The sequence below is a fragment of the Balaenoptera musculus genome, chromosome 7 (genome assembly GCF_009873245.2).
Source record: "Balaenoptera musculus isolate JJ_BM4_2016_0621 chromosome 7, mBalMus1.pri.v3, whole genome shotgun sequence".
Classification (NCBI taxonomy): domain Eukaryota; kingdom Metazoa; phylum Chordata; class Mammalia; order Artiodactyla; family Balaenopteridae; genus Balaenoptera; species Balaenoptera musculus.
The window spans coordinates 79,154,656-79,175,315 of NC_045791.1; the positions used below are offsets into that span (position 1 = coordinate 79,154,656).

The 20,660-nt window shown below is 36.3% G+C and overlaps 1 protein-coding gene across 1 annotated transcript in view; it reads right to left on the reverse strand.

Moving 5' to 3' along the window:
* Window positions 1–20,660, reverse strand: part of C2CD6 (C2 calcium dependent domain containing 6) — a 103,115-nt gene that overhangs the window by 24,803 nt on the left and 57,652 nt on the right. The window contains exons 6-11 of the mRNA XM_036858876.1: window positions 20,559–20,603; window positions 19,552–19,620; window positions 17,806–17,885; window positions 11,713–11,859; window positions 2,522–2,627; window positions 619–685 (exon numbers count right to left, since the gene is read on the reverse strand). Coding sequence (XP_036714771.1) covers window positions 619–685; window positions 2,522–2,627; window positions 11,713–11,859; window positions 17,806–17,885; window positions 19,552–19,620; window positions 20,559–20,603 — 514 coding nt within the window. The remainder of the gene's footprint in view (window positions 1–618; window positions 686–2,521; window positions 2,628–11,712; window positions 11,860–17,805; window positions 17,886–19,551; window positions 19,621–20,558; window positions 20,604–20,660) is intronic.

The following is a 20,660-nucleotide window of genomic DNA, read 5'->3' on the forward strand; positions in this document are numbered from 1 at the left end:
CAATGCAGGGGACACGGGTTCGAGCCCTGGTCTGGGAAGATCCCACATGCCGCGGAGCAGCTAGGCCCGTGAGCCACAACTACTGAGCCTGCGCGTCTGGAGCCTGTGCCCCACAACAAGAGAGGCCGCAACAGTGAAAGGCCCGCGCACCGTGATGAAGAGGGGCCCCCGCTTGCCACAACTAGAGAAAGCCCTCGCATAGAAGCGAAGACCCAACACAGCCAAAAAAATAAATAAATAAAATAAATAAATAAATAAATGAATAAATAAGTCAGGAGAAATGATTAAAAAAAATGAGACCAATAGCTCTACAGTTAACAATGTTTAACAAAAATACCTTTTCATAGATTATAGGTAAGATTTAACTTTTTTCTTGTTCTTAAAGAGGAAAGGAGTATTAAAGATAAAAATAAAAATAACTCTTAATTGGGTCTAAGTATTTTCTTTGGAGTGTTACAAAATAAATACTATATACCAAAACTATAATGAAATGTATTTTTATTTCCTAACAAAAAATGAAGTATACTTAAAGCAGATTGCTAGTTTTCTTTTTGTGATATAACCACCCTGTTTTAATTATCTTAATAATAAATACAAAAGGTAAATTAGTTTCTTAACCTGATGTTACAATATCTGTAGGTCTCTCTTCCAATTGGCTTTCAAGTACCTCATTGGTATTACTTTCCTAGAAGAAAAAAAACATATTGGAGAAATGTTTAAAGAGCTAAAACATTTTTTCCTGCTTTCATAACTTTTTTAAATACTTTAAAAAAATTTACAGAAGACAAGAAGAATATGGGTTTGTGAGAAAAGCAAACAGTACTGTTTTAAAGACAGGCACACCCTGGCTAGGAGTTAACGGTCCAGGAAGAGAAGACCCAAGAATTGATAGGGTTTCTGAATGATGAATGCATGACAGAAAAAGATTACAAGACAAATGACATAATGTTTAACTTCAAGGGGTATAAGAGGATACCCACGGGAAACAGATCACTTTTTTATTGGAATACATTATGGTCTATCAGTTGCAAAGTGATGTGGATCTTTATAAAATTCCAAGAAGAATTATAAGGTGGAGTGACCACTGGCTCTTATAAAATACTGATTTTTCAATGAAAACCCAAAGTTCAGAGTCCCTTTAATGAAAAGCCCCACAGAATTTCCCTAAAATACTAATTCTGTATTAGCAAATGCTAATCAATTTATTTTATCACAGCACAATCCTGCCCAATTATCTCAGAGGCATTGAAAAACACGAATATATCAATATGTTATGACTACCATTTCAAAGCTGTGATTTTAGTCAATGTTTTCTCTATTCACTGAAATCCCTATGAATCTTTTACTGCCAGGTCAAAATGTATAGATTAGATAGTACTTCTAAATAGTAAATCTTACTTATATATCTGATAAGGGTCTAGTATCCAAAATATATAAAGAACTCTTACAACTCAACAGTAAAAATACAAATAGCCTAATTAAAAAATCAGCAAAAGATATGAATAAAAATTTATTCAGTGAAGATATACAAATGGCCAGTATTCACATGAAAAGATGTTCACATCATTGGTCATTAAAGAAATGCAAATCAAAATCACAATGAGATACCACTTCAAACCCACTAGGATGGCCATAATTAAATTTTTTTAAAAAAGGAAAATAACAAGTGTTGTAGGAGATATGGCACCCTCATGCATTGCTGGTTAAATGTAAAATTGTGCAGCTGCTGTGGCAAACAGTTTGGTAGTTTCTGAAAAAGTTAACAGAATTAGGATATGATCCAGCAATTCCACCCCTAAGTATATACCCAAGAGAATTAAAAACATACATGCACACAAAAACTGCACATGAATGTTCATAGCAGCATTATACATAATAGCTAAAAAGTGGAAACAACCAAATGTCCATCAACTGATGAGTGGATAAAAAAATGTAGTATATCCAAACAATGAAATATTATTTGGCAATGAAATGAAATGAAGTATTGATACATGCTACAATAGGGATGAACCTTAAAAACACTATACTAAGTGAAAGAATCAAGTCACAAAGGACCATATATTGTATGATTCCATTTATATGAAATATCTAGAACAAGCAAATCTATAGAGACATAAAGTACATTAGTTGTCGTCTAGGGCTAGCAGGGCATGAGGGGTTTGGAGGATACAGGCTAAGAGGTATGGGGTTTCTTTTCGGGGTAATGATAATGTTCTCTGATTGTAGCGATGGAAGCACAACTCTGTCAATATACTTAGGGTCACTGAATTGTACACTTTAAGTGGATGAACTATACAGTATGTGAATTATATCTCAACAAAGCTGTTAAAAACTAAACTTATAAATTATTAATCAATATTTATTGAATGTCACATTATCAAAATAGGAAAGTGCATGAACTATGAGTAGCATTTTATAGAGAGGGAACAAATTAACAATATCTGATCATTATTTTTAATTATCATAATTTTAAAATAAAAAGTAAAAATCTATGTACGGAAGAATGTATTATGTTAATTACCTTAGATTCTTTACATTCCAATCTTGGGGTAAGAACTCCTTCTAAGTAGCTAGCTTTTTCTATCCATGTACTCAGACGTCTATATTCTTTTTTCATTTTTTCTAGCCTAAAGAAAAATCAGTACAGATTTAAAAAGTGATAGAAGAATATATATGGTATGAAACAAAGAACAACACATACAGTATGATACATTTATAAAAAGTTCTTAAAGAAGAAAACCAACAATATATTGTTTAAGGACACATAGGAAAAGGAATGATTATGACAAAAATCAGGGTAGTAGTTACCTGGGGAGAGTTCGGGAGAGGGATGTAATCTCATAAGGGCACACAAAACACATTATAATATTGGTAATGTTGTATTTCTTAACCCGAATTGTAAATATCTAGGCAATGGTCTTATTATCTTTATTTAAGTTATACATACATATTTAAGAAATTATTCTATATATATTGCTCTCATTTAAACTATATATATATTTTATAAATTATTCAACAAATATATGATATCTTCTGCAATAAAACAAATGAAAAGATAGGAATTTAGTTTTTAATCCAAATTTCAAAAAGCTTTCATAATCTAAAGATATAATCGACAAGAATTAAATGGAAAAGAGGAAATGTTTCTCAATTCATTTCATTAGGACACTATGACCTTGACAATAAAGCATAACAAGGACATTACAAAGAAGGAAAATTAGTCTAATCTCATTCACAAACATAGATGCAAATGTTACAAATAAAATATAATTTTAGTACAAAAAATGTAGTGGTATAAGGAAAATATAATATACCATGAACCAGTTGGCTTTATCCCAGGAATATAAGGATATTTTGACATTAACAACAGAACGTTTAATTTAAATACAATTTAACTGATTAAAAGAGAAAAATAATTTGGCAAAATACAACATCCATTCATGATTAAAATAGAAAACTCTTAGAAAACTAGGAACAGAATGGAATAATTTACTTAATCTGGTACAGGACATCAACCAAAAAACCTATATAAATAATGTGCTTGACTATTAAATGCTAGAAGCATTGCCATGAAAGATCCTGAACAAAACAAAGATGTCCACCCTTACCATTTATAACAGACATTGACTGGAGCTTCCAGCCAGCATAGAATGCCAAGAAAACAAAACTGAAGATTAAGGACTGGGAACAAAGAAACAAAATTGTTATTACTTGTAGATGATATGATTGTTTAAATAAATTCTCCCAACTGATACCACAAATAAGTTATTATGAATATGAAAGTTTAGCAAAAAAGGAAAATTCCAAGAAGATGATGGCAGCAGAAGTAGCATAGTTTTTGAATCCTCCCAAATATCTACATAAAAACATTCAGAGTATCTAGGTAGCAAACCCAAAAACTTATAGGCAACATTTACAACAAAATCACGTGACAAGGTTTCCCTATTAACCCCATATACATAAGACCTTCATGGTATCAGTGAATATATGGGAGAAAGCAACGGGTATAAAAGGGGCATCTGATGAATGTGAGAATAAGAGAACCCCAAATAGCCAACAGGTAATCACAAGAAAGCACAGCCAGCCAGCTTGAGAATAGCAGTTGAAACTGGGAGGGTTTTGCTCATTCCAATAGTGGGTGAGTACAAAGCATTCATGATAAGAATTAAAGGACTGGAGTAGTCTAACCACTGAGAATGCTCAAAACTGACCAGCCAGGTCTCTACTTAGGGACAGGGCCTCAGAAAACCTTGAAAGAAGGTCACTGTATTTTAAACACCAAATAAAAACTTCAGAAGTGGGAGCTCTGTGAAGCTAGAAAAGCTTTCAGAACCAAGCTTCTACAAAAAATTCAGGAAAATTAATTTCATATAAAATTGAGCAACAGAGAATTATCAGGGCCAAATTCCAAAGTAGTTATAAGAAGATAATAAGGATCAAAATAACATTCTTAGATTGCAGAAACACACAACAAAGATACATGGGAGTCAGTGAGCAGAGGGAGGAGAGGGGGACCCATTCTGCTAGGAAGAAGGGGGTTGGGTGGTGCTGCCACTCAAGAGAAGGCAGAGCAACAGCCATTGCTGTCACTGGAAGCCAAAGAAGTCGAGGTTCTGCAGGTAGAGCTCAGGGAGCCACTCTGAATGGAGAAGCATTATAAGGATCCAGATGTGTTCTACTAAGCCAAGAGCTGAAGAAATGTGTGGATTCCAGTCCAAGATGATGAAGAGGCTCCTGAACTCATTCATCTCCTCTCAGAGATACACCAAATCTATAGTTGTACAAGGAGCAATTCCTGCTGAAAGAAATCCAGAAATAGCTGAGCAACTCCTAAACACTGGACGAATGAGAAAATACCCACAGCAAATGGGTAGGAAAGCCTGAGACACACTCTCACCATAAACCTAACCCTGGCACCATGTCATACAATTGGGAAGGAACTTCCAATTCCCAGCATCTCTTTGAGGAGAGAAAGGTTTGGACCCCACAATGAGTGCTCTAACTTTCAAGACTGCCACTTGAGGGACAGGCCCCCAAAACACCTAGCTAGGTCACACCTAGCTTGTGACCATGAGACCCTCAAGGTTAAAACAAAATAAGAACTATTTCTATTAAGAAATAGTTCTTAATGGGTTCTCTAGGACTTGCCATGGTTATGTGCCAAGGGCTCAGCACAGAGTAGGCAAAAACTCTCCATCTCCCAGTCTTTCCCCAAAAGAAGCCTACTCACATTCTGTAAAAGTTAATGTTTGAGGGTCAGGCTTCTAATTTAGTATGCGTCTAGGGGCTGACTGCAATCCTCCCTGGAAACCAGGGAAGCCAGCAGACACTGCATCTCTCTTCTCCCTCTAGCCTGATCCAGATCACCAGTATCTCCAAGGAAAAGTTTGTACATACAACTGGCACCCCAGATTTTGTGGCTGCCACCCAAGGCACAAGCCCCCAGGTTGCCTGATGTCATAGTCAACAGGGTTTGCATTTACCAGTCTACAGGACTATAGTACACAAAGAAGCAGTTTTTATGGGTGCAGGTGCACCACCAACCCTGTGACTATACAAACAGGCCCAGCACAGAGGGAAGAGGAAAAAAAAGTTCTCCAGTTTCTCCCTGAAAGGGCTCTAACTACATACTTTCCCAGCATCTACCTGGGGGTTCAGCTTCCAATCAGCCTGAATCTAGGTGCTGACTGAGATCTCCCCTTTGGGACACTGACAAGTCTTGACATGCCCTCAACTATTGGAAGGGTGACTAAGAACAAACAAGGTGACTTGGACCATCACAAAGGTTTGAGGGACAACCAAGAACTTGGGCTGGGCTGATGGTAAGGTTCCTTTCCTACAATGAGGCCACAACATCAAAACTTAGAGAGGTGGTTGTTTTATCTAATGTTCAGAAACCAACACAGAGAGTCAAGGAAAATGAAGTAAGAGAGGAATAAGTCTTAAGCAAAGGAATAAAATAAAACTCCAGAAAATAAGTTCCAAACAAAAGAACAAGATAAAACTCTAGAAACAGACATTAATGAAGCAGAGATAAATGACTTACCTGACAATGAATTCAAAATAATGGTCATAAAGATGCCCATCAAGGTCAGAAGAAAAATGCATGAACAAAGTGAGAATTTCAACAAAGAGAAAATATAAGAAAGTACCAAAGAGGAGCTTCCCTGGTGGTGCAGTGGTTGAGAATCTGCCTGCCAATGCAGGGGACACGGGTTCGAGCCCTGGTGTGGGAAGATCCCACATGCCGCAGAGCAACTAGGCCCGTGAGCCACAATTACTGAGCCTGCGCGTCTGGTGCCTGTGCTCCGCAACAAGAGAGGCCGTGACAGTGAGAGGCCCGCGCACCGCGATGAAGAGTGGCCCCCGCTTGCCACAACTAGAGAAAGCCCTCGCACAGAAACGAAGACCCAACACAGCCATAAATAAATAAATTAATTAAAAAAAAAAAAAAAAAAGAAAGTACCAAAGAGAAATCACAGAGCTGAAGAATACAATAACTGAACGAATGATATGACCAGCAAGAAGGGGTTAATATCCAAAATATATAAACAGCTCATATAACTCAATATCAAAAAAACAAACAACCCAATCAAAAAATGGGCAGAAGACCTGAGTAGACATTTTTCCAAAGACGATATACAGATGGCTAACACACACAAAAAAGACGCTTAATATCACTATTAGAGAAATACAAATCAAAACAATGAGATATCTCTTCACACCTGTTAGAATGGCTATCATCAAAAAGTTTACAAATAACAAATGTTGGTGAGGATGTGGAGAAAAGGGAACACTTTCACACTGTTGGTGGGAATATAAATTGGTGAAGCCACTATGGAAAACAATATGGAGGGTCCCCAAAAAACTAAAAATAGAACTACCATATGATCCAGCAATTCCACTCCTGAGTATAAATCAGAAAAATTGAAAACCCTAATTTGAAAAGATACATGCACTCCAATGTTCATAGCAGCACTATTTACAACAGCCAAGATATAGTAGCAACTCAAGTGTCCATCAACAGAAGAATGGACAAAAAAAGATTTATACATACACACAATGGAATATTACTCAGCCATAAAAAAGAATGAAATTCTGCCATTTGCAGCAACATAGGTGGACCTAGAGAATATTATGCTTAGAGAAATAAATCAGAAAGAGAAAGACAAATACTGTATGATATCACTTATTTGTGGAATCTAAAAAATAAAATGAATGTATCTAGCAAAACAGAAACAGACTCACAGATACAGAAAACAAACTAGTGGCTACCAGTGGGGAGAGGGAAGAAGAGAGGTGCAAAATAGGGGTATGTAATTAAAGGATACAAACTACTATGTATAAAATGGATAAGCAATAAGGATACATTGTACATCACAGGGAATTATAGCCATTATTTTGTAATAACTTTTTAGAATTTAATTAAAAAAAATTTTTTTGGCCATGCCACGCAGCATGCAGGATCTTAGTTCCCCAACCAGGGATTGAACCTGCACTCCCTGCAATGGAAGCATGGAGTCTTAACCACTGGACCACCAGGGAAGTCCCTGTAATAACTTCTAATGAAGTATAATTTATAAAAATACTGAATCACTATGCTGTAGACCTGAAACTAACATAATATTGTAAATCAACTATACTTCAATTAAAGAATTCATTGTCAAACATCAAAAAAAAAAGGAATCAGCTGTGCTTCAGAAAGAGAAATTAAGGAAACAATCCCATTTACAATCACATCAAAAAGAATAAAATACCTAGGAATAAATCTAACTAAGGAGGTCAATGACCTGTATTTGGAAAACTATAAGATACTGATGAAAGAAATTGAAGATGATACGAACAAACAGAAAAATATACTTTGCTCATGGGTTGGAAGAATTAGTATTTTTTAAAATGACCATACTACCCAAGGCAATCTACAGATTCAGTGCAATCTCTATCAAAATAACAATGACATTTTTCACAGAACTAGAACAAATAATTCTAAAATTTGTATGGAAACACAAAAGTCCCTTATTACCCAAACAATCTTGAGAAAGAAGAACAAAGCTGGAGATATGACATTCCCTGATTTCAAACTACACTACAAAGTTACAGTAATTAAAATAGTATTGTACTGGCACAAAAACAGACACATAAATCAACAGAACAGACTTAAGAGCTCAGAAGTGAACCCATACTTACATGATCAATTAATTTATGACAAAGGAGGCAAGAACATACAATGGGGAAAAGACAGCCTCTTTAGTAAATGGTGCTGGGAATACTGGACAGCTACATACAAAAGAATCAAATGGGACTACTTTCTCATACCACATACAAAAAATAAACAAATGGATTAAAGACATAAATGTCAGACCTGAAACCATAAAACCCTAGAAGTAAACATAGGCAGTACACCCTTTGACATTGGTCTTAGCAATATTTTCTTAGATATGTCTCCTCCAACAAGGGAAACGAAAGCAAAAATAAACAAATAAGACCTAATTAAACTTACAAGCTTTTGCACAGCAAAGAAAACCATCGACAAAATGTAAAGCCAACTTACTGAATGGGAGAAAGTATTTTCAAACAATATGAATGATAAGGGGTTATTATCTAAAATATACAAAGAACTCATACAATTCAACATCAAAAAAGCAAACAATCTGATTAAAAAATTGGCAAAGGACCTGAACATACACATTTCCAAACAAAACATACAGATGGTCAACAGACACATAAAAAGAGGCTCAACATCAATAATCATCAGGGAAATGCAAATCAAAACCACAATCAGATATCACCTCACAGAATGTCAGAATAGGCATTATCAAAAGACAACAAATAACAAGTGTTGGTGAGGGTGTGGAGAAAAGGGAACCCTCCTGCACTGTTGATGGGAATGTAAATTGGGACAGCCACTATGGAAAACAGTATGGAGGTTCTTCAAGAGATTATAAATGGGACTACCATACAATCCAGCAACTCCACTTCTGGGTATTTCTCCAAAGAAAACACAAACACTAATTTAAATAGATATATGCATCCCTATGTTCACTGCAGCATTATTCACAATAGCCAAGATACAAAAGCAACCTAAGTGCCCACTGATAGATGAATGGATAAAGAAGATGTGGTATATATATATATATATATGCAATGGTGTATCAGCCATAAAAAAGAATGAAATCTTGCCATTTGCAACAAAAAAGGTATAGCGCTAACTGAAATAAGTCAGACGTAGAAAGACAAGTACTGTATGATTTCACTTATACGTGGAATTTAAAATTCAAAACAGATGAAGAAACATAAATCAGAGACAGAATCATAGACACAGAGAACAAACAGAGTGGAGGGGAGTGGAAGAGGAGTGAAATAGGTAAGGGAAATTAAGAGATACAAACCTCCAGTCACAAAATAAACGGATCACGGGGATGAAATGTACAGCATGGGTAATATAGTCAAAAATAATGTAATATCTTTGCTGACAGATGGTAACTGGACTTATCATGGTGATCATTTTGTAATTTATAGAAATGTTAAGTCACTGTGTTGTGCACCAGGAACAATATAGTGTTGTAGGTCAATAATACTTCAAAAAATGAAAGAACAAACTCATAGAAAAAAGAGATCAGATTTGGGGTTACCTGAGGCAGGGGGTGGGGGAGGGGGAACTGGATGAAGGTGGTCAAAAGGTACATACTTCCAGTTGTAAGATAAATAAGTACTAGGCATTCAGTGTACAACATGATTAACATAATTAGCACTGCTATAGGTTATATATGAAAGCTGTTATGAGAGTAAATCCTAAGAGATCTCATCACAAGGAAAAATCTTTTTTCTTTTATTTTGAATCTATATGAGATTATGGATATTCGGTAATCTTATCATGATAATCATTTCATGATGTATGTAAGTCAAATCATTAAGTACTGCTTAAACTTATACAGTGCTGTGTATCAATTATATCTCAATAAAACTGAAATAAAAATAAATAAATATTATGTGGAATCTAAAAAATGGTACAAATGAACTTATTTACAAAACAGGAATAGAGTCACAAATGTAGAAACAAACTTATGGTTACCAGAGGGGAGGGGGGGAGAGAGATAAATTGGGAGATTGGGATTGACATATATACACTACTATGTATAAAATAGATAACTAGTAAGGACCTATTGTATATAGCACAGGGAACTCTACTCAATACTCTGTAATGACCTATACGGGAAAAGAACCTAAAAAAGAGTGGATATATGTATATGTATAACTGATTCACTTTGCTGTACACCTGAAACTAACACAACATAAATCAACTATACTCCAATAAAAATAAATAAATAATAAATGTTATTGAAAGAATAAAACATAGGACTAGGGGAAAAAGGGGTTCCTTGATCACTCAACTCAATGTTTATGAATTAATTTATAAGTCTGAGTAAAATATGCATATACATAAACACTATTTTTAAAATTTCAGGAGTTCTGTTTCTGGCAATGATGGAATAGATTATTTCAGACCATCTCACTGCACAACTGAAAAAGCTAGACAAAGTATTTTAAAATTTTTTCTTTGGAAGTATCAGTCAGTTATAAAGGCAGCAAGAATTTGCAAATCCAAGATGCCAGACAGAAAGGAAGTCTGGAGACTTTGAACCCATAATTTGGAGCCATTTTCCTTCAAGGCATTTGAGGTGGCCAAGAGTTAAGAGCTTTGAGATAAATATGTAAGAATGACAGAACAAAAACCAGAGTTCAGCCCCTGTTGAGGATGAAAAGCCATGGTAAACACCTAGGCTTTCAGTTGGGGCCCTAGAGGGCTATACCCCAAGAATAAGTGCCTCCTTAAATATTGTACCCTGGTTGCCTCACACTAGTCCCGGCCTTGATGTTAAGAATAAGAGTAAACCAGAAAAAGACTAATGCCCACAGGAACTAAAGCCCAAATCATTTCAAATCATTTCAGTCTCATCTCAATTGAATTAAGGTGATCTGGGATCGCTAGTGTTCCCAGGCTAGCTGGCTGCCAGATGCAAATGTATATATTATCTGTAAAAATATATAATCAAGAGCCTCAAATTAGTTCTACAGATTTTCAAATACAATGTTTGGCACTTGATAAAAACAACTAGGCATATGAGAACATAAGATTTGACTAAAAACTCTGAGGAAAAAAAACCAACAATAGGTATAGACTTATAGGAAATCCAAATAATCAAGTTATCAGAGATGAACTTTGAAATATAATGATTAATATGTTCAAAGAATTAAAAGATAAGACTGAGGATTTTGGTAGAGAAGTGGAACTATAAAGTAAATGAAAATTCCATAACAAAAGGAAATAACTGAAATTAAGAATTCAATTGGCTTAACAGCAGATAAGAGACAAAGAAGGAAGAACAAATGATTATAAGACAGGTCAGAAGAAAATATCTAAAGCATAGAGATAAAAGATGGGAAATACAGAAAAGAGTACGAGACCTATAGACTATATTGTTGAGTGAAGAGGCAGAGAAAGTATTATACTTTCTCCCGTATTAATGAGTTCTCACCCCTTTTCTTGCCAGATCATTGACTTTTTAAAACAAACACTGAACCCATGAAATATCACCATGATGAACGTTTCTGGACCAATAGCAAGCCTATGTCTCAAAGGAAAAATTAATATACAAATAACACATAAATAAGATGAACAATTTTTTGTTTTGTTTTGTTTTTGTTTTTTACCTTGCCCGGGGTTGTTGCTGAAGTTTTTCAAGTCGTACTACAGATGGCTGGTTGGATTGGGATGCTGTAGTTGGCACCCCAACAGAAACATTCAGGTCTGGGGATAAGAATGCTGGATATTCTATTGGTTGTGGTATAATAACATTTCTGGAAAATGGTAATAAAGTTAAAATTGTACAAAAGTCCACTTCTAAAATCAGTGTTAGCTATCAGACCCAGACCTCTCTCCCTATCTCTAGATCCAAATCTCTATCTCATGGCCCAGTCAAGTTGACACAAAAAACTAACCATCACAAGTCCACCCCTTGTCAACTTGGTACCCATAAACATCTTACAACATGCTTAATCTCCAAATGAAAACAGTAACAAGGTCATAATTAACCTTACATGATACAACTCTCCTGTATACATACAGCCAAAAACTCACTAGCCCCTTCCTCAGAAAAGGATGTAAAGTCCTTGGGTGATGTTTACTCTTCTCCTTAATATCCTGAAACTTAAATAACTATGATGTAAGGTTAACAATACTTAAATACTATGATATAAAGTAAATATGTATTATGTTACATGATAAGGAGATGAGAGGGAAGAAAAACATATATATAAATTTTTTTTCCAGGTCACTGAGTAAATGGGCCAGAGTAGCACATCCAAAGGAATATGTTGCCTCCAAAACCCAAGAGGCCCACTAGGTGTTATGCCTCTTTTTTTGGTTGTAGGAGAGCCCAGATACAACAACTTACCCTTCACCTCAGCAGGAATATCTTGACAAGCCCCATACCTGGATCCCTAAAATTTCACTGAGGTAGAAAGCCCTCGAATTTTATCAGATTTATTTCCCACCTTCTGACATGCAAATATCTTACCAATAAGTCTAGAATAGTGCCACTTCTTGCTCACTAGGTCCAATCAGCATAATGTCATTACTGTAAGGGTGAGTGTGATATCTTATATAAGAGAAAGTGATCAAGATTCCTGTCTACTGTATTATGACATAGGGCTGGAGAGTGATGTATCTCTGAGGTAGGACACTGAAAGTATACTGCTGGTCTTGCCTGTGGAAATAAAACTGTTTTGGATGGTCTTTATTAACAAGTATGGAGAAAAAAGCATTTGCCAGATCAAGAGTTGCATACCAGGTACCAGGGGGTGTGCTAATTTGCTCAAGCAATGAAACCACAAGTGGTACAGCAGCTGCATTTGGAGTCACCACCTGGTTAAGCTTACAATAATCTACTGTCATTCTCCAAGATACCTCTCTTTTCTGCACAGGCCAGATAAGTGAGTTGAATGGGGTTGTGATGGGAACCACCATCCCTGCACCTTTCAAATCCCTATGGTGGCACTAATCTCTGAAATCCTTCCAGGTATTGCTTTTGGTTTACTATCAGTGGTAGCCCTAGTGGCTTCCGTTTAGTCTTTTCCACTGTAATATCCCTCATTCCACAGGACAGGGAAGGTATCCACCAACTGTTGAATGCATATATTCTAATTATGCATTCTGGAACTGGGGAAATAACTATAGGATGGGTTTGGGGACCCACTGGGTCCCCCATGAGATGAATCAGAGTTAAAACTCCATTGACCACATGACCTCCATAAGCCCCTATTCTAACTGGTAGACAACAGTGACATTTTGGGTCTTCTGGAATTAGTGTCAGTTCAGAGCCAGGGTCCAGTAGTCTCTGAAAACTCTATTTCTTTTTCTCTGATGCACAGTTACCCTGGTAAAAGGCTGTAGTTCCTTTGGGGGAATGCTGGGAGAAAGATTAACATAATTTTTGGCACTGTACTGAGGTCTCTCCTCAAGGGGATCAGGCTTCCCCTTCATTCAAAGGGTTCTGGGTGTGTAAACTGGTTCAAACGGGGAACTGATTGAGAAGCTCTGTTTTTATGATTTAGGTTAGACTTTTGTTCATTTGACCTAGAACTTTTCTGCTGATACAGATCAAGTAAGAATTTAGTAGGCTTCCTGTATATTCTATTTCTAGGAATATCATGATCAACTAGCCAATGCCATAGGTCTACATGAATCAGACTATTTTGGTTGCTGCTTTGACCCTGCTGTCCGTCACAGTAACCACACCCACCTTGCCACTTCAGGATCCAATTCCTCCCAGTTCATTTAGGTTTTCCAGTTCAGTGACTGCAGTTCCCACTGCAAGGTCTGGCCTACAGAGAAGAGCAATCACAGGGCTCTTCAAGGGTGGGGATTCCCTCACAAACTTATTTGTCACAGTCATGGTGAAAGGTGTGTCTTCTGGAGCCTCCCAGGGTGAATAAGTGGGTCTTAAATGACAAATCCATTCTAACACTACAATCTCCCTAAACCTTTGAATTCCTTCCTCTACATTAAACTAAAGTAGATCTGGCATTTTCAATTCACTCACAGTGGGCTATCTTTTGGTCCACGTTTCAGTAACCAACAAAGTGTTAGAGTCCTTTGTAACTCCCCAAGCTGCAAATTAAACGTAGAATCTCTGCTTAGTGAGCCCATATCCATAAATTTGATATGATCCAACTTTATGATCCTGCCACCATTATCCCATACCTTTAATATCCCCATACTCTCTCACACGTCCCCTGGATTTTTATATATATAAATTAGAAAACTCAAGCAGTTCTTTTTGGAGTGTAGTGTACTTCCTCATGGGTCACACTTTGAACCTCACCTTTAGGGGCTTGCTGGAACTTGAGTCTAGTTACAGGCCTAGAAGCAAAGAGGGGCCGTGGGGGTGAGTCTTGAGGAGAATCAACATCGTCTTGCATGGCAACTGCCTCAGAAGCGGCCATTACTATTTCTTCAAGCAATGCAGGGTTAATCCCCTCAGATGGGGTGGAAAGGCCACTACCACTTTTGCTGGGGGTGGAGAGGTCTCTTCCACTGGGGTTTGAGAGGTCACTTCAACTGGCAAAGCAGATACATCAGAATTTATGGGCTCAGCGTCCCCAGCTTCATCAGAGTCTCCTATTTTCCCATTCCAACTTTAAGGGTCCCACTTATTCCCAACCAATATCCTCACTTTAACAGTAGACACCCTATGAGGCTGGGAGCTCAATTTGCATTGTAATTCAGGCAGCTGCAGAATGAAATTCTGGTTTCAATTTTCAGCAATCTTAGTATTATGGCTATAGGGGATAAGGGTCTCCTTCAGGGCACACATGGAAGATTTCAGGTCATTTACACAATGCTTGAGCTGGGAATTTGAATCCTTGAGCTCGTTCTTTTCTCACCTTTGTCCATCAACATTAGGAATACCCAGCCAATTCATTATATTCATTAGTTTGACAAAAATGTTTGAAAGTATCATATATATAGTCACCCATATCTTTGCTTCTTTGCTTTGATTAGGGGTATCCAATGGGTGATATTTTTCACGTCGCTATTGCCAGATCACTCCATGGACTATCAGTGTCTCTTTACCACTAGAAACAGAGTCATTAGAGTCTTTAAATCTATAATCGGATTAGAGAGCTAATTCCACAAACCCCAGAACCAATTCAGAAAACTTGTCCTTAATCTTCTGTTTCTCTAGAACCACACTCGGTATCAAAATCTGTAGTAGTGAGAGCTGTTCAGAGAAACAGAACCAATAAGATGGAGAGAGAGGGGGAGAAAGACAGACAGAGAGAGAAGTTCATTATAGGGAATTAATTTAAGTGATTATGGAAGCTGACAAGTCCAAAGATCTGCAAGATGAGTGGGCAAGCTGGAGAGCCAGGAGGGCCAATGGTGCACAGTTCTGGTCCAAAAGTCTGCAGACTCAAGATCCAGGAAGAGCTGATGCTTCCATTCAAGTCCGAAGGCAGGAAAAAGCCAATGTTTCAGTCAAAGGCAATCAGGCAGGAGGAATTCTCTCTCACTCAGGGAAGGCTCAGATTTTTTGTCTATTTGGGCTTTCAACTGATTGGATGAAGCCCACCCACATTAGTGAGGGCAATCTGCTTTACTCAGTCTGCTGATTTAAATGTTAATCTCACTCAAAACATCCAGAATATTTGACCAAATATCTGAGCACTCCCTGGCCCAGTCAGTTTGACACACCGAATTAACTGTCACAGCCACCAAGTCATTGCCTTAGTCCAGATTGTCAGTATCTCTCATGCAGACTAATGCAACAGCTCCCTCCAATCCAACACTAAACTACTTCTGTCCATATTCAATCCTATTGATAGGATCATATAAAATGCAAGCTGATCATGGTATTTCCCCTACTTAAAATTCTTCAATGGTTCTACATCTGAAGCACTTCCAAACTTTTCCAATAAAGAACTCCTGTGGTTAGAGGACAGTGAAGGTCTCTGGAGGTGTAACTTAATGCAATCAGACACAAACCACACATCTTGGAATCATTTTGTTATCTTGAAAATTTGTGACTTTTTAATTCTACTGCATAATATATAAATGTTATTTTTAAGATAACATTTTCCCTCTCAAAATCTTTGAGCAAAGTAATACTCCAGAAAGACGCACCATATCTTCCAGTGCTTTGTGTTGCCCTGACACACCCTTGAGGACTCAAAAGAGTAAAATTTACTCACATTTGAGAAGCATAAACCTACACTGATGATGATGGTGATGATAAAACATTTATTACTTTAATAAGTAGCTAACAACTGAGAATTCTGCTATTTGCTACCATGTTCCAAGTGCTTTATATGTAACTTATTTAATCATTACAATAACTCAATTGGGTAGTTGTTATTTTTATCCCATTCAATAGATGAAGCACAAAGAGCCGAAGTAACTTGCCCAAGGTCACACAGCTAGTACCTGGCAGAGTCCATGCCGTCTGGACTCTAGAGCGTGACCTCTTGACCACCATATCTTGCCCGTGACTACTGCTTTGGCTCATCTCCCATTGCTCCTTTCCTTGCTCCTATGCGCTTTGCAACCCACAACAAACTACTCACTGTTCTCCATTATAACACAGCCTCTTACGGCTCCCACCTTTTACTTATGTGCCGTCTTTGGGGAATGTGTCTCTTCGCCCTTACAAAATCAACCTGATGCACCACTATTCATTTTTCAAGTCTTACATCGAGCATTCTTTCTTTTGTGGATCCTTACTTGATAATACTTTCCTCCTAACTCCCCCAAGAAGTATGGGAAGCCCCTTGGCTGTGTCCCACAGACCTCTATGTTAACCTCTAGGAGGGCTCCATCTCATTTGTATTATCTTATTTTTTCTACATGTTACCTTTGCATTAAACCATGAGCTACTTGAGGGCAGGGACCAAGCCTCATTTATCTTTGTATTTTTAGTGCCTTGGGGGTATAGCAAACATTCAATAAATGTTTATTGAATCAATGGATAAATAAGGAAATAATAATCAGTAAACATAAGAAAAACATTAAACTTTACTATTTCAACAAATCACCAATATCAAATGGACAAAATTCATTTTTAATGATAATACCCAGTGCTGACAGGAAATCAGCACTTCAGAATATAATTTCCTATTCTATACCTAATTTCCTCAATCCCGTTTCAAGTATTTTCCATTCCTTATTCTTGGATAGCACCATAGATTAAATATCTCTCTTTCAGGTGCTCACTTTTCTTTGATCAATTTTTACTGTTGAAATTGCAAGACTAATTGGCATACTATATGTTAAGTTACTTTCGGCCTGCTAATTGCATTTTTTTGACCATAGACTTTTTGCTGAAAATTTGGAAATAACAACTGGAGTGTGTGGAAGTGGGGGGTAATGCTACCATACTGCAAAGCAGAAAACTGGCAACTATTAGGCATCTTGGTCTTAAAAGTTCCTCACCTCATTCTGCAAAAGGAACATCTCACTGGCCAACTTTCCTCGTTAGGCTTCCCCTCCCTTCCCTCCTTCAGCCACGAAGTTGGCAACCCTTCTCTTCTTTTCTTATCCCCAGACCTCCTCAACTCCTCTCTCCAGGGCTACACCCAGAAACTCAAAATATCTTCCCCCTTAAACAAAACAATTCACTGCTTTCTTTATCTTGGAGTCTAGTTCATTCTGGCCATGCCTTAAGACAACCAAAATTCTCCATCAAATGGATTACATATTTTAAATGCCACATGATATAACTGTGTTAATAAGACTTTAACACTTACGTCACAGGGTCTGTTCTTTCTGGAGGTGGTGCAATATTCATAAACATAGATGGCTTAATAATTTTCTGAAAAGGTTTTAACTGAGGAAAATAATAAGTATATATTAACACTGTTTAGTTACAATTCTAGTTCATCCTAATACTACTATCCCCCAGAACTTAAATGATATATATAAAGAGGAAAGGAATTAAGAGAGGAAGAAAGAATTAACATTGAGCACTAAGTATCTGCCAAGAATTTTGCATCTTTAATATTATTTAATCATCTCAATAATCCTATGAGGTAGATAACTATGCCTATTTTACAGATAATACTGAAGATCAGTAATTGTTCAAGGGCTACCCAATAGGTACGAGAGCCAACATTTGAATGCAACTTTATCTCCTCCAGTGCAAGTCCTCTTTATACATTATCAGGATAGGTAAGTAGGGGACTATGTTACTGAAAAGTTCATGGACATAAAATCAAATAGTACTTTTATGAAATTTCCCACTCTTTTCCTTACAATGCCTTTGTTCCTAGTTTTTAGTAGAGTCCACCTACATAAAACAATACAGTATTTGCCCAGTCTTATTCGAAAAGGATCTATCTCCCTAAGAATGGGATTGTTACATGTTATATCCAGACACAACACCTATCTCTGAACTTGGTACTCATAAACTATGTCACAAAAAGGACTAAGCCTTTTGTGACACAGTTTAGGTCTAATTTATGATAAGAAAATAGGCAAAATGAAAAGAAAGAAAAATCAAAGCAGAAAAGGGAAAAAGAAAAAAAGCTTGTGTCTAGTGGCTTTCATCAATATATTACTTACCTGTGATTCAAAATGTATTAAAAAACATTATGATATACCACAGGCAAAACTTAAAAATACATTTTACAGGGATTTCCCTGTTAACACACAGCAGTAGACTTATTTAATAAGACTGATGTACCGACTCTCAATTCCTAATTAAAAAACAGCCAAGAATATGAAAAATAGCAAAAACTGAAAATTAAAGATTATATGTAAAGTATAGGGGTCATTTCTCCTATATAACAGCAGTACTAATGGGATTGAATTTATAAATGCCCCAAAGCTGTGACAATACCCAGGGATATCAAGATTTCTTTCAAACACTTGGTGAGAATATATGTTGGTACAATTTTTCTAGAACAATTTCTTGAAAAGGCCATTACTGACAATGATTTCCATTCTAAGAATCCGGCCTGAGGACATAATGAAAGAAAAGGATATAGGTTAATGTACAAAAATTTTCTCTGCAACATGGATATATGTAGTAAATTTAAAGGGGCAGGCTAAACCTAGGAAGATACCTTCTTTGGGCATATTACTGTCTTGATGAATCAAGAAGGGTTGATGTTGAAATAATCATGGGGAGAAAGGATTATATGTGATTAAAGTACAAAATATCTGAATAACATCAACGACTCCACTTTAATGATTATTTTTAGGTATAAAAATCCACATTCATTTCTTGAATACTTAATTTTGTTTTCAATTACGTAAGTGTATGTGTACACACACACAAAAGTATTATAATGAAGACATTTTGAATAAAATCTCATTATTTAAAAATGTATGAACAAACAATGGTAAAGTTTCATTTTTCTTTAGGCTAGAGAAAAATGGTGTTCTTTTAAAAATATTTTAAAGATTTTATCAAACTGGAAAGGATAGAGGCTCAGGAGGATGATTTAACTGAAGAGCTGCAGTAGAATTATTTTTAAAAGAGGGGAACTAACCTGATGTGAAAATCCATAACCAAAGTTTCCATAGGAGAACATAAATTCCACTTCCGCCCTGCAGATAAACTAAACATGTGCCAAATTAATTTTATGGTTTGATCAGAAAGATATTTTAATGGAGAGGTGATAACAAGTGATATTTTTACCTCACAAATCTATAAGTTAGAAAAACCAAAGCATGAATCTCTTGATTTAAAAAAAAAAATTTACACAAGTAACTCCTATAGAAGAATCTATGGCATTCCTGAAATGTTAAAAACCTTACGTTAAAGTTAAGGAATATTACATGATTAAAATATGAAAAATATCAATTTACAATTGTTAATAGAATGATGCAGAGATACATATATACATATGTACATATGTATTCATATCCATGTATATAATATTTTTAAGTATTTATTCACACTTTTCCCATCTCCACTTCCATTTTCAGATAAAATTTTGATTTAGACAAGTGATTTCATCTCTCTGAACCACAGCTGGCTCATATGCGTAATGAAGGAGGGTGTCAGAGGTTATGCCCTCAAATGTCCATCATTCTGTTTTTTATGTTTCCTATCCCCGATCTGGCTATTGGCAGCAGAAGCCTCTCTGAGTAGATGATCAATTAATCAAGATAATAATTTTTAAGTACTTAAAAAGGAATTCAAGTAAGAACTGTAAACAACTCTTTAGAAACTCCTTAAGGAGGAAAATAATATTTCCTCAATTCAGTACGTGAGGATCCTAAGGCTATGCAAAGAAGCAGCCAGAGGCGTTTTCCTCTCTTACCCAATGATTTCTAATTTTTGTGTTCACCATTTAGCAGTAAGATAGCAGCATTTTAAAAAACGGTGGAGATGAAGATTGTGAGCAAATATTATACTTTCTATTTAATATATTTCCATTAGTTCAAACAGTGACTGCTAGGGTAACAAAAGAATAAAAACAATATCAGAATAAAGTTACATGAAATGTTAAGTGTGTGCACAAAGCTTTGGAAGTTTCAGTAAAGTTCTTACTGTGTTTTTATTCAACATTCGGAGTTCTTCAGTAAAGCACCCTTTCTAGAAAAAGTAACAAAAATAAAATTCTTAAATATAGAATCACTGATGTAGACCCTT